This window comes from Nipponia nippon, unplaced genomic scaffold, assembly GCF_047370975.1.
Source record: "Nipponia nippon isolate SJK-2023a ecotype South Korea unplaced genomic scaffold, ASM4737097v1 scaffold_1, whole genome shotgun sequence".
Classification (NCBI taxonomy): Eukaryota; Metazoa; Chordata; class Aves; order Pelecaniformes; family Threskiornithidae; genus Nipponia; species Nipponia nippon.
Genome location: NW_028262290.1, coordinates 76,400,566 through 76,415,911, shown reverse-complemented (window position 1 = coordinate 76,415,911; position 15,346 = coordinate 76,400,566). Strand labels below are relative to the sequence as shown.

The 15,346-nt window shown below is 42.0% G+C and overlaps 1 protein-coding gene across 15 annotated transcripts in view; it reads left to right on the top strand.

The window, feature by feature from the left end:
* Window positions 1-15,346, top strand: part of IKZF1 (IKAROS family zinc finger 1) — a 72,526-nt gene that overhangs the window by 41,948 nt on the left and 15,232 nt on the right. For 10 of the 15 annotated variants that reach the window (XM_087760226.1, XM_087760202.1, XM_087760179.1 and 7 more), the window contains 3 exons: window positions 6,446-6,505; window positions 8,636-8,896; window positions 15,002-15,169. In XM_087760226.1, the coding sequence (XP_087616352.1) occupies window positions 6,446-6,505; window positions 8,636-8,896; window positions 15,002-15,169 (489 nt within the window). Of the gene's footprint in view, window positions 1-4,056; window positions 4,175-6,445; window positions 6,506-8,635; window positions 8,897-15,001; window positions 15,170-15,346 lie in introns of those variants that run through there. The other 5 variants (XM_009472068.2, XM_087760265.1, XM_009472072.2 and 2 more) reach the window with 3 other exon arrangements.

The window sequence follows — 15,346 nt, the reverse complement described above, 5'->3', positions numbered from 1 at the left end:
ACAGCTGGGGAACTATGGACACTTGTGTAAAATAGCACTCAAGACATCATCATGGTAGCTAAACAGTCCCTGGTAAAAGTCCCTGCATCTGTCTCACTGACAGCGAAGGCATAGCACATTAAACGTTCGCATGGGTGGACTTGCGAGGGCCTGATCCTGAGCCAGGGTAGCTCTGTGCCACCCACTCCAGGGACAAAATTAAAGACGTGTAAGCAGCTCACTGAGCTGGAGCATGAAAAGGGGAAGGTTTGCAAGGGCTAATTTTGCATTCAGCGCAAGGCAAATTTAGGTGCTCTGAAGAAATATACAAAACAGTTCATCTCCCTGCCTGTCCTTGTGCCTGCCCACGCACCGCGCTGGCTGTACGGCGAGCCTAGGAGCTGTGTCCTCCCCTCCCTACTGTAGACCCAAGGACGCTTCATTGCTCCCAAGTGGTAGCTTTCTTCTGCGGTATAACGACTGCTGTCTTCAGCTCGCATAGGTCTGACCGATACCCTCTGTACATGTTCAGATTTCACAAGGTTTTCTCTTGGTCAGGCAGGCTTAACATTCCCTCTCCAGCTACAGTTCACATCATTTGTATGTAACTGATCACCTTAAGTGTATAGCTGTGCTTTACTCATATTTCTGCATTTGTTAAGCCCTTTGCTTTGGCTAGGGATCCCCACAGTAACCCCTGGGTTTGCAGCAGGGTAAGGACAACTTCCAGCCAAGACAGCAAGAACCTGCCTGCCTTTCCCATCTATGAGGAGCTTCTTTGGTCTCCCTGTTAACTCTCAACATAGTCGCTCCTCTTCTCCAAAACACTAATCTTTGTGGGTGCACACTCTTTTCACATTCTCCCAGGCTGCCACATGTGACTGCCATTAGCTAGAGTTTTGTTGCATTGGTTGAGGACAGGTTAACACCCATGAATTTCACCAAAGCACACTTTGTGGAAGGATTAGAGAAGGAGGATGCCTTATAAATGTTAGATTATCGTATGTCTGAGGCTCTGCTTCTCTTGGGTAACTGTTGCTGTGTGGGGAAGAGCATAAGCTGCAATGTTTGTGCCTATAGTGTTTCTGGAGAACACAGCTTCACAGGTACCAGACATTACTTTGCTTTTTAAAAATTTCTTGCTAAATGCCCTTTTGCTACTTCCTCATCCTGTAATGCCCACATCAAAAATATTTGATGGAAGCAGAAGAGACAAAGACGTTGAGGATGAGAAGCTCTGTTCTTGCCATCGTTTGTCAGCAAACCTTTCCCTCCAGTTTGAAAATCTTCCCAGCTTACTTCTCAAAACAGAAGAGTGTCAATAAAGTCTGTTACCGGCAAGCCTGCAGCAGTTCCCTTAGCTTCTCCATCATGCAGCCAATAAAAGACGCAGAGCACTTTGTATAGAGGAAGCATGGGTTACACATGCATGTGGAACTTGAGAAATAGGTTTAGCATGGCTTTTCTTGATAATGCTCTTTCTCTCGCCTTTAAAACTTACTTTTACTGGTAATTCAGAGGATGAACATCAAGCAAGCAGGTAGTTAACAATCCTTTGAAAAAACAACTTAAATCCAGTACAAAACGTACCAGCGAGTAGCACAACAAAGACAATAAATATGAACTAGATCAGCCCCTTGGCTTGGTTACAGATGGTTTCCTGCTGAAACACAAATTCAGAAAGATACATTAAAAGCACTTAGCTTTAAGTGCGGGAGTAGATTTCAGGGGCATTGCTTGAATCTGTCTTTAACCTGTCCATCTTTACTGGTGCATTAGAGGATTCCCATAGGTAACTAACGGGAGGTTACTGGGAGTCTGCACCATGGAGCAAGAGCCACTTTTTGTACCTAGAGAGGACATACTTTGTCGGTTGTTTTGTTCACTTGTTTGCATTCCCTATGGTTTGATCTCATTGCAGCCCCCGGAAAACCATGTTGATGTGTTTTGCAATGAAGTGAGCACAGCTCCCTGCTCCTCGCAGCTGAAGCCGAGCCGTGCACGCCGGCAGGCGCTGGCACAGGCTGTGGGACACCGGGTACCTCCCCGCGGGCAGCAGCGGGGCGCCCAGCAGTGGGAGGAAATGGCAGTGGCGGGCGATGACATGGGTGGAGCTCCTCACACCGGTTGTCCCGCGGGAGATAGCTTATCTGGGGACGCCTGTGTTTCTGGAATTATATACATTTGATTGAAAGCCAAAATTAGAGTAGGGAAGAAATTGGCTGCCAAGGGCTGATTGGCACTTGGAGTCAAAGGAGGGGCAGCACGGACCCCGCAGGGAGGATCTCCTTATCCGTCAGCACCAGTCTGCTCTACCTGCAGGTGTGCCCCAGCAGTTCCTGCTACTACTCTTCTTTCTGTTATTTTTGTTTCCCTTTTAAAAGCCAGCTGAGAACTCTCATTAAGAAGCCTTCAATTTTATCTGTTGCCCCCTCTTCGCCATGTTGCAGCCTGTGGTAAAGACTTTAGCTCTCTCAAGCAAAACGATAAGGCGCCAGCACCGCGTCGCTGTGCTGCCTCGCCGGCCTCAGACGTTTGCCTCCCGCTGTGCTAGTGGTCTCTCTGTCCTGTGACACAGTGAATGCTGGGTCTTGTTTTAACAGAAGCCCTACATAACAGCTTGTGCACCATGGGCTGCATGCAGCCCCTTTTATTTATTGATGTGTTTCCTTTTGTCTATAGCAATTAAGTTGCATTGTAGGCTCTAACCTTTTAGGCAATTCTAAGCTGCCTCTAACTTTCAGCATTTTACACATGCAGACACCACAAATGATTGATTAACTGGGCAATGCAGTGCTATATGTAGAAAGCAGAGGGCAAACAAGTCATTTTTAAGAGCACTTCAACGCATTCGCTTTTTCTACAGCTAAATAACTACTGAGTTTGAATGAGTCCCACCTATGTTGTCTTGTGCCTTCTGCATTTTACTGAAGAAGGGCTGAGACCATTGCATAACTAATTATGGTTGCTCTGCCCAGACCTTTTGTTGGCCTTTTTTACATCTACATGATTCTTCATGTCACTTCAGAAGCTCATAAGGGAAAGATACTATTAATGGAAACATAATTTAAGTTAAAGGATTTGTGTTTGTCATTGTCAAGCCTAGCCAGTGAATACTGACTCCTTAAATATTCTGTGGACAAGCAACTTGCTTGTGTGCCTTACATTTCTGAGAATGGCATCCTCCACCCACAGTGCTTTTATGTGGTGAGGACAGAGCTGATGCCACAGTAAATGACCATGATGTAAAAAGAAAAGGGGGAAGGTTTGGATTTCAGGTCATAGCCAAGTGCTAGGATATGGTGCACTGTAACAAAACAGAATAGCTGTTATGTCTTATATCAGAAATAACAGGTGGAATTGCTGGCAATATTCTGTTTTCTGTTTTTTGCACCTATGTAAACAGGAAGAGATCCTGGCTGCTTTTGTTGACACGTGTTGGCGTGCTGAGGTGATTTATTTTGGCCTGATAGGCTTTTTTCATCTTATTCTGCCTTCTTAGCAACATTTTCTATAATTTGTTAGAAAGGATGGTGTTAAAGGTTTTCTCCACCTCACCATAACAGTGCTAATCCACTGTTCAAATCAGCCAGGTATTGTTGCAGCTTCATCTGTCTGCTGCTTGAATAGTTATGGTGCCTTCATGAAAAACTCTTGTTGGACTTTAAAGCTACCATTTAAACATCAACTAACATCAACAAAATACTTATGACTTGTCTTGGAATAACAGATGAGCCATTCAAACAAAAAATTGCATGCACCAAAATTATTTGAAGCAACTTGAAGAGGGGTCTTGTCCTTGCTGCTGGCTACAAAGTATGAGCGAGACATTGCATGGACCAAAAATCAGGTTATCGTGGTTATTTTCAAAGAAAGGCTAAAGGATAACTTCTTAAAGGCACAAGATACAGTTGAGTACCTGCTGGGATTAAAGTACTAAAGATGCTCAAATCCTATTAAAAATCAAAGGAAGTTAGGAAACTCTGTTGTTAAAATGCCCCAGAAGCTTCAGTGTGATTTATCTTTCTCTGTTTTTCTTCTCTAAAAATCCCACTGGAGAAGAATATGACTTGGGAGGTGAATGCACCCTTCCAAATGGGATTTTGGCCCGGGTACTTAAATCTGTGCTGGTGCCAGTCTTACAAAACTGAAAGGGTTTTACGTCTGGGAGGGAGTCCCATAGCTATAAGAGAAGGTAAATTGGCAACGGACTGAAAACAAATTACTAATTCTTCACATGCCTTTTTTTCCAGCTGCCTATTTCTCTGTCCTTTAAAAGCCACCCTCCACGTCCTGTTCCCCAGGAGGTCTGTTTGGTTTCTCCTTTCTCCCCACTACCGACTCTTTCACTCATTGCAAAATGCCTCCCTTCCTTCCCCACATTGCTCAACTCTTTCCAAGGAAGGGTGACTGTCACTTCGCCCTCCATCCTGCCTTCCCGCCTGTCCCAGCCTGAGTCTCATGCTAAGCCAGCTACACTGCTCTTCAGTGATAAATCATATCATCACCCCTTTCCCCTTTGATATATCAATTCTTTTTTTTTTTTTCAAAGACTTGCACAAACCACCTTTAACCATAGAATACAGAGCAGTCTTTGTAACATAAATTTCAAATGCTCTTCAGAAAATCCTGAGTGAAGCTTCCAGTAAGCATCAGAAAGCACAAAAGGCCCACCCAGTGCCCTGCTTTTGGGTAACTTTTCCACACGCTGGGTAGGTAAAAAGGGAGCGAGGGAGAGCTGGCAGTTCAGTGACACTGGTGCACTCCACACTCCTTGCACAAAAAAACCCGCATTTGGATTAAACTCCCCTGAATTGCAATAATGTGTACAAAGAGAGTAAAATACAAAGCCTTTTAAGGTCATCTTCAACAAATTGAAGTAAATTAATTAATGAGTAATGTCTTAGTGGTGTTAGAAGAGCCAATGAGAAATTATTACCATGAATTATTGTAGAGCTAATTAATGTCTGCATGTATGAGTACATAGACATGGATGTGCACAGAAATTATTTCTACAAAGACTATATCGAGTAACTGTTTGAGAAACCTATACAAATGCTGAGTATGTTCTTGATCAGTGCATCTGAAAAGTCTGATTCCCAGATATTTGTCACTTCATCAGTGCTTCAAGAGTGATTTTCCCCACTATAGCAAGGGAGGGACAGGAACCTCTCTCGCAAAAGAAATAGAAATACTGTTGATTTTTATTTTCTGCCTAAGTCTCTAGAAAAAAAAAAATAAATTATAGCCTGCCTTCCCATTTCTCATTCAGATTTAATAAAAATCCTTAGTATTTCTACTGGAGCGATTTCTCTCTCCTGTTGCGTATCCTACATCAGTGGGGCTTTTTTCACTAGTTGTCATTTGTAAAACAGGTTTGAAAAAAGGGCTAAGTTTGAATACGAAGAGATTTTGTTTGTTAATATGACCTATAAAATCTCTGTGAGGACCCAGGGCGAGGTGGGTGGCCTCACTGTCCATCAGCTCTCACTGGCAAAGTGAGCTCCGCACCTGAACTGAGCCCCTGCCGTGAACGGCACTGCCAAATGGATGCGCTTGTAAGGGCATCCTGGATGCTCGGCCTCATCTGCATGGGGGCATTCATTGAGCAGCACAGCTACAGCCGTCCAGGGCATAGCTGCGGAGAGCTTTAGGGAAGATTGACTGGATCAATATCCCTATCATTGCTTATGTCAAGTAATGAACTCCATCATTACTTCTATCAGTGTGCCCCATGGCATGTTAATTTGCACGTGGCTACTCATAATATGCAGGGTATAGTGTGTTTGTGCAGCTACTTTTGTGTAGATACATAGTAAGGACAAGCCTTAGAAATACAAACAAAAAATATGCAAATATACACAATAATATATATATAAAATTGAATTTCCTCTTCTTCCGTTGCATAAGACCAGCAGGTGTGAGAAGAAAACAATGCAATTTCACTTCTTATAACTGCAGTGACTAGAAACAAGGACGTATAAAGAAGAGATCTCTGGCACACAAAGAGGCCATGTTGGCAAAAAATAAATCCTGAGAGGAAGATTGCACTGCAGGGGCCCGTGGTTTCCCTGGCTGCGGGAGAAGGCTGTGTTAGGTGCTCTGCTCCCGTTGACCCTTTTGAGACACTTTAGCAAAAGTTCCTCTTGACTTCCGCAGTAGTTAACCTGGGAGCAAGGGGAATACCCACGAGAGGTTATGCATTTAGAAAACATGACAAAACTTGTTGGATTCTTTGGAAAAAAAGGGCATTTTTACAAATGGGAATTGTTCTGGGCAGGTCAGGATTCCCCTGCCAACTGTTCTGTTGCTGTTCCTGCTTCCTCCTAAACTGCTTGTGTTGCTTCTGTGATGATAGTTCTGTCTTTCTCCTAGGTATTTCACTTATAGCAATAATGCCATCTTCTTTTACATTTACTGCTAGCAGTACCACAAACCAGCATCCTGTTTGCCTTCTTTATTGCAGCTGCATACGGGGCAGAAGGCTTTAGGGACTTTCATGCAATAATTCCCAAATCTTTTTCCCGTAAGTATACTGCAAACTCAGCTCACTACAGAGCCTTTCCATCTAGTTCCTACTTTTATGATTTTTTGTTTGTGTCATTTCGCTTCTCAGTAATGTACATTTGTCTGCATACGCTACCAAAGGACTTAAGTAGCCTGATCTTTTTGCTTTTGCTTCGTTCACATGTATTTTGTTTTAACTTAACATAAAGCCTACTTCAAAAGCCACCTTCTCCAAATCCCTGGCAGGCAAGGAGCCTGTAATTGTTTTGTATAAATATATTTACATTCAAATTATTATTATAATTAAGAGAATAAAATTGGTGTGTGAATTATGGAAAATCTGTCATATGCTCAAGCCAAATTATTCTATTGCTTCCATTTGCCCTGGTGAAAACAGCAGTACGGGGTTGTAGTCCACTAAATTTGCAGAATAGTGTAGATCACTTCTGGTTAGCCAGTCATACCATCTTTGTAAATCACTGTTTGGTCATTGATTTTTTTTTTCCATATCTCTAAATTATTGCCCTTTTTAGGGCATACATTGTAAAGGAAGAACTGCTATTTATGGTGTGCACTCATTCTGTCTTGCCTATGATTTCTATTAAAAATGCAATATTTGAAAAATCATTAAAATGCCTAGATTGGTAGACTTCATAAAAGATGTCCAGTCAAGCAGTGTTCAGGAATGTGAACACCTTTACACTCAACGTGTTTCCTAGTAGGATTTTGAGTCAGATACTCTTGTTGGTCACATCCATGCAATCCTCCTGGGACACCTGGGAGGCTGCAGGGTGTAGCAGAGAAGAGTTTGTCAGACCTTTCAATTTCAAATGAATGTCAAGGTGTTTCATCTCTTGAGGTAATTATTGCCCATAGCTTAATTATGTCATTGCTACAGCACCACTTATGAATAAGGCTAGCATGAAACTACTGTTCCACAAAAAGAAAAGACCTTGTCTTTATTGGGTGAAACAGACCCCTTGTGTACTCAGCTAGACACTAAAGTAAATGCTTTCCTTTTTGGGGTGGGATGGGGTGAAGGAAGAGGTTTTTCACTGAAGGGAAAGTAAGATTTGGGGCAATTAAATGGTCTTTTTCAGACTAAAAAAGAACTGTTTTTTCACCAAAACCATCAGGTTAGAAAAGAGGGAAATAACTGTAAAGATGATTTATTCTACACAAAATGTCATATAGTCCTGTGGAGAGAAGAGGAATGAGTACTGGCATTAACTGATCTGAATCTTGGCCCTTTTCCATAACGTTTAGGTTTGCTGTGTTCATATCAGATCAAATTTACCAACCTACGTGTTATCACATGTAGTAAGGCTATGCCAAATTTATATCTGAATTCTTCTTCTAGCTGCAAGCAATTGTCACCTATGGGATTATAACACAAAGGACTTCTTATCCAATAAAGTCAAAACAGTTTTCCCATCCACCTTTGTTGATTTGACTGTTTTTTAATAGTAGATCATGGCTGTAGAGATCCTCTCCTCTTACTCAGCGATCCTAATCCTGCTGTCCTAAAAACACAATTATCATTCCTATAATTTCCTGTAATGCTAGTTCTTGCTCTTAAACTCTTCCTTCCAACCTTCCCCACCCTGGTTTCTCTATCAGTGTTTGTACTCTTTGCTTTCCCGTTGTGCTTGCTTACCCCATAGAACTGCAAACCAAATATTTGGATTCAGTACAACCCTCGGGATCTTCCTGCCAAGTGGAGAATGTTGCCTTTTCAGTTCATTTTCGTCCATTGTCTTTGATGAGTTACTGACTTTCACAATTGTTTTAGACAAATCCATGTGAAGTGGATTCATTTTAAATTTCATTCCAATTAGCCTGAATGTCAAAATGAATGTTACAAATGCAAAAATCTCAAAGTGACCTAGGAATAGACTTGTAATGTTGTTTGGGTTCCCAGCTCCCTGGATGCCTTGTATTTGTCTTACTGATATTCACTGTTCATTGCTCTGTGTGTTACAAACTCATCGCATTGCCCATAGAAATGTAGTCGTGTTTGTAGCTTTTGTTATTTAGGCATATTGTACATGCTGTTTAGAAGTTATCATCTCCTTTGATGTGATTGTTTCTTTGCCACCATATTTATTCTGTAACAAAACTGAGTGGCATCCTGTATTGTTTTTTTCAGCCGGTAATATTAAAATAGAGACTCAGAGTGATGAAGAGAATGGGCGTGCCTGTGAAATGAATGGGGAAGAATGTGCGGAGGATTTACGAATGCTTGATACCTCGGGAGAGAAAATGAATGGCTCACACAATGGCCCAGGCAGCAAGGCTATGTCAGGAGTTGGAGGCATTCGACTTCCTAACGGAAAGCTAAAATGTGATATCTGTGGGATAATTTGCATCGGTCCCAATGTGCTCATGGTTCACAAACGAAGCCACACTGGTAAGGCCTGCCATAGTTTTTCCTTTAGTTGACAAGAATTGGCCACATATTAGGAACTAAGACTTATTTTCTGTATCATGCTCATGTTCCCTCTTGTAAGATAATGCAGCATCGATGGGCGTTTGGAACTTGGTTATTTTGTTATGCCATTTTGGACAGCACAAGAACTGAGATTTCTTCTTGATGGAAGTCCATCTATTGGGCTAAAAATTGTGCAGTTTGGTTTGAAGCTACATGAAAAATTCAAATTTAAAAAAAAAAAAAAGTAAAGAAGTCTTGTTTAATTTCTAAGAAATTTCTAAGAATTGCTGAAGAAAAACCCATTTGTGGCTAACTCTGAAATCGACCCAGTTCTAATGCTTCCAACAATGCAACAAAGCTCATTATGGATCAGTGATTATGAAAGTAATTGGCAAAACAAATGTTAAGGGAACTGTACTGGCAGTCTCAGTAAAAAAGGGGTTAATTTTATGTCAAATGTTTCATGAAGTAAAAACAAGTATTGTCACTAGTCAAATCTGGACTAAAGGTTTTCCACTGAGACATGTAAAGATGTTGTACTCCATAGGGATGGCTTTTCATTATACAGTGCTGTGAATTTTCTTGCCTCAATTTTCTAATTCTAAATAGTCTCAAAGAGTGCAAAAAATGAAGAGGCTGAAACAAATGAAGAAGTAAAGACCAGGGTGAGTCTCATCTTACCTGATACAAGCTGTCTAAAAATTAGGCTTCCAATCTAAACTCTAAGGTCATCCATAGTCAAAGGAGAAGAACTGAACTGTACTGTTGTGCTACGCAAGTTACTTTGAAAATAAATTAAAAAAATATTTGGCATTTTTCCATGAATATTCAAATGAGAGGGAACTTTAAAATATTTTTAAGGTAAGAACGACCTGTCCAATGGTTAGATTCCACTGAAATAGTTATGCTAGTGAACACATAGATACTTTCTTCCTTTGCATCCCCCCAATCATGCTTACATGATTTCCCCAGAATTACTAAGGAGTAAGATTAGGAAAGTGTTTTCAGAGTTTAATGGAGAGGATCCATGAAAATACCCCGAGTGTCATCCATCCGCCCCAGTGCTAATGTCTGTCATTGTAACTGTGGCTGTTCAAGCTCTGGAAGGGTGTGATCTGTTAGTGTAACGTTGGTTAGCCATGTTCAGAAGCAGTGCTGGTGATAGTTAGCAATGCTGTTACATTGCCTACTTCAAAGTACTCTTCAATTCAATATGATAAATCCCTCTGTCAGAGAAGAGCACCTAATTATCTTTATTGGAAAAGCCACAACTAGTTCTCAGAAGAGAGGCTGCAGCCTACTTCCTAGATAGCATAAAGTGCTCGTTGCTTGATTGTTTCTTTTTTTTTTTTTTTTAATTGAATGTTAATGTGATCCTTTAAAAGCTGATAAACCATAGAATCATAGAACCATAGAATAGATTGAGCTGGAGGGGACCTTTAAAGGTCATCTAGTCCATCCCCCCTGCAATTGGCAGGGACATCTACAACTAGATCAGGTTGCTCAGAGCCCCATCCAGCCTGGCCTTGAATGTTTCCAAGGATGGGGCATCTACCACCTCTCTGGCCAACCCGTTCCCGTGTTTCACTACCCTCATTGTAAAAAATTTCTTCCTTATATCTAGTCTGAATCTACCCTCTTTTAGTTTAAAACCATTACCTCTTGCCCTATCTCTATTGGCCCTGCTAAAAAGTCTGTCCCCATCTTTCTTATAAGCCCCCTTTAAGTACTGAAAGGCCATAATAAAAAGTATATGGAAAATGACTTGGACATGAGGCCTTTTAAACAGACCCATGGGCTTGAAGAGGATGCTGTAGTAGTTGAAATAAAATGTTGCAACTTAAAATGCATTTAGAGGTAGAAGTCTTTGTGCTCGTTTAAGGAGGCTGCTGTTTTATTAAAAGTACACTGTTGCTGCTTCAGAGGAGCTGTTTTGGGTCCCTGAGGGTCAGAGGCAGTGCTTGCCCCAGGGCTGAATGGCCTGTGTGGGGACACACCTGATCTTAGGGAGGCGGTGGGCAGCGCTGCCTTTGTTTCTAGTACGCTGGTTGGTACCCGGCAGGCTGAGTCTCCAGAGGATGAGCTGGGCTGCCTGTTCCCTGTGGCAGCATCCCTGGGGGCTGCCTCACTGGTTTCGCTGGCACAGGCCCCCAGCTGCCCAAACTCCCTGCCTGGCAGAGGGACTCATGTGCCTGCCAAGGGTGCTCGGGGTGCTACCATGCAAGGGCTGTCACTCCGAGACTTCTACGCCCTTTGCAGAGCCCTCCCCTTGCCAATGGGACCCTCTTTTTAATCCGGGAGCGTAGTTAAAACCTACAGTGGAAGCACCCCACAAGCTGCACTTCGCGCAGCAGGACCCCCTTCTTTTACACTTAATAAAAATAAAGGGTGTGAGGTTGCGCCCCTGAGCCTGAGTCCTTCCATGGAAAGAAAGCCTTTGCTTTCCCTTCTGCCTCGCCCTCAGCTCCTTTCCCGAGCAGCCTCTTCGGGTGAGCTCAGGAGGTTTTCTGGGGGCTGGCAAGGAGTGGAGGCTCGGAGCTGGTAGTTTAAATTAAAAGGACGTCATAAGGAAACAGTGGTGACTGCTTTTCCTTTCAGCTGCACTGTGAAAATTAAAGTAGAAATGGAATATACTATTACAGACATTTAACTGACTACGCCGAAGCCCATTTCAATACATGCCCAGTGAAGGAATAAGACTCGCAAATGAATTACTTTGCTGCTAATTCATGTAAAACCTGCATATGCAGTGAGGTTTCCTTAAATAAATATTTGATAAGTGAACAAAACTCTAGCACACTAAAGTGCCAAAATAAAATGACTGCCTGGCCTGATAAAAGGCATAATTACTTTTAATGAATACACCTGCCAAGTGCAGATATGCAGAGCAGCACCTGATATTTCTGCCCCCTCCTGTCTGCAAGCAGCTGTACAGCACTGACTGCTTCCTAGTGCCTTACCTGTTGCTCCCGTCTGCAGAGCGAATCCCACTCACAGATGCCCAACTCTCCTCACTCTCCTTCCCCATGGCTTTCAGTACATTGATTTTCTCCAGCTTGCTGCTGTCTTGCGCTTGGTGTTTAGGAAAAAGGAGATCTAGAAAGGAGAGAGAAACTCCCTCCTTCTCCCTGGTGCTGAGACCTCAGGGTATAGATTCAGGCTTTGCTTGCTCAGTGTGCACATATGTGTGTGCATGTGTGCGCAGGTATATATGTGCATATACGTGTGTGTGCATAGGTATATATATATTCCCTCCTTATATGTACACTCCCTTAACTTATGTCACCAGTTACTTCACTTATGTCTTGTTAGTTGAGTCTGAATGTCTCAAATTTATTTAGAGAACTAATGCCCATTGAAGAATGAGCATTAAAAAAAAAAAAAAGAGCGCTATGCATGTCTCTGAGTATTAGGTGATTTTGTCATTATATTTTTTAAGAAATTAGAAAGATATCAATGAAGATGATAAATATTCTTCACTGAATGGGCCCATGCTCCCACTAAAGCTTGCAAATCACTGCAATGGTGGTTGATTCAATTCAGGGTCCCATTGCAGTTTTTGCTCCTGGACTCATATTCATCCATAGCTACACACCGTGCAGTGAAATCTGCCCAGGATAGACATGTGCTGTTCAGAACTGGTGAGAAAATAACACACAAAGCTGACTGTATAAACAAAAGATGCATTACGTATTTTTTTCTTTCCGTCCGGTCCCTTCCCCATTTTTGGGGGATAGCACCACACCCAATAACCTTCCATCAGCAACCGTCTCCATCCTAGCAGAGCTGGGAGCTTTGCTGGGCTCACAAGGCAGGCGTCCCCCACCCTGGTAGTTGCAGCATGGATGACCAAGGGCCGGCCAAGCTACACGTAGTTTCAGGCTCTTGTGGTGGTGACGTCTTTTCCTTTGTACAGCAATGTGTGTGCAGGTTCCCTTACATTTGATCCCACTTTAAGTTTCGTAGAAATATTTGGTATGCAGCAGTCTCGTTTGAAATGCTCCATCTGTCTGTCTTCTCCACCCAGGGCAAGACTTCACCCTGTAATTGTGAGAGCTGTAGGCTGGAGATACGCTCCCTTCTTACTCTGCTTTACATTTCATTCTTGGAGTACTTCTGCGATTGTCATTTTCTCCTCTTATGCTCCTCTGAGTAAAAATAACAGAAATGAATGCTAGAAAAGCTGTTTAGTAAGAATTAACCATTTCTTCTGAATTTGTGCCCCCGTGACAAACTGACTTCTTCATTACTGTTTCAGTCCATTTCTGAAAAATACCTTCCACGCTGAGTAACTGCCCCAAAGATTAAGAGGTAAAGCAGACAGACTCTTACCAATTTTCTTTTTCCCCTAACAACTACTGTACATGGCTTATGAAGTACATATTGCAAAATCCTGTAAGGCTAATGCTGACATTTTTGTGGGCCACCCCAGTTGAACCAGTTGCTGATATAGTTTAGATGAATACAGTTACTTGATGGACAAAGAGAGTGAGCTCATTTGGCTTGACAGGGACTATGCTGACCTGCTTGAAGCTGTTTGACCAATGGAAATATCTTGACATAAAATAGATTCATTTTATTGTTTGCTGAATGCTAAAGCTGCCAGCCCTCATGGTAGATTTTGCAGATTTTGGGGTTGGGACTGTGCTGCTGTCTAATTGATTTCCAGCTGTTCTACTGCACTGCCCAAAAGTAAAAAATTATCGTGCTGCGTATATATGCACACGTATGGACATACAAGTTGGTCCTAGATGTGCAAAATAATACATGATGGTTAAGAGACAAGGAAGAAATTGTTTAGCTTGTTTGGGTTTTTCTAATATTTTAACTTCAGCACTGACATTTTATATTCAATATTATTGTTATAAAAAGAAAATCAAAACTAAGAACAGGTCATATCTGGGCTGTTTCTAACATTGTCGATGCATTTTAATTACTATAGCAGATTATATTTATGCCTAAGAGAAACAGAATTCAGCAAATGAGTTTCAAAAGCTGGTTTGACTTAGTTGAGGGCTACAGAGAAATGGGCGTGCAGGAGCGGTTCCTGTTGATGGGAGTGCTCTCATGTATAAATTTTCCTTTACTCCTATCTGGTTCAACTGGAAACATATTTTATTTCCCACTGACTTAAGAAAAGGCCTCATCTATCTTAAATTTTAAAAAAACAGCTAAGCGAATAAATGAGCATACTGATTTTAAACAGCACTAAAAAGCAAACAGCAGCCATATTAATTTTTGCAAAGGCTATTGATTCATTTCCTTGATAACAGGCACCAGTTTAGACAAATCAACGCTGCGTCTCTTCAAGTTTTATCCTGTGTCTGTCCAAAGCGTCGACCAGCAGAGCCCATTTGTGCAGCTCCTCTGTTCTTACCTAGAGAAGGGCTGGGACTTTGGCATGGAAGTACAGGGCTTCCTTTGCACTGTCTTAACTTCTGTGATTTTAGTCTCTCTCTTTCTCTTTCTTTCTCTGTCTCTTTCCTGATTTGGCTGCTTAGGGACAGACAGGTAATGGAGAAGAAATTGAAAGGGAAAATACAGGGAAAATGTAAATGAAAAGAAGTTATTATAACTGTTATAATGAAGTGCCTTTCATTTAAATATAAGAATGTAACGCTGAAATGAACTTGTGATCCTGAAATGCATTTTTAATGAGTTTCCTTTTTATTTTGCTGCTTCAGTGGCATATTTTAAAGACCCTTTGAAAAAAGCCACATTAAAAACCCCACCAAATGCCACAACATGCAAAATTGGATATTGGTTTATTCCAAAACTGCTGATCAGGAAGAGTGGCTCTTCAACACAAAATGTTGCAGTCACTTTATTTAAATGAGTTTGAATTTGCATTGTGATGTGCCATTCTGATTTAGAAAAAAAAAATTAGATTTTCAGATCAAATTGACCCAGCCAGTGAAGCATTAAGAAACTGGCAGGTTTAGTCTGAAAGCCTCATGTTATATCAAACCTGCAGCCGGTGGAAGTCACAGAGCAGCAGTGAGAAAACAACTTTCTCACTGAAATCTTTCTCTTGTTACCACATAAGATTTTTTGTTCTCACATATTTTCTTCTTCTCCCCACAGGAGAACGCCCTTTCCAGTGCAATCAGTGCGGAGCCTCCTTTACACAGAAGGGTAACCTTCTGCGCCACATAAAGTTGCACTCGGGTGAAAAGCCCTTCAAGTGTCACCTGTGTAACTACGCCTGCCGTCGCAGGGATGCCCTCACAGGACACCTGAGGACTCACTCAGGTAAGTGAAGGTGTGAGACCGTCCAGGGGTGCTCGTCATCACACCCGTTGAGGAGACAGGGGTGTTCGCGGCCTGAGGTCTTCTCACCTTGGGGAGTCGAGTAGCCCCGTGTTGGGGTTAACCAAGCCGTGCGCTGGCCGCAGTGTTTGAGCAGCAAAGAAATTACTAAACTCATCT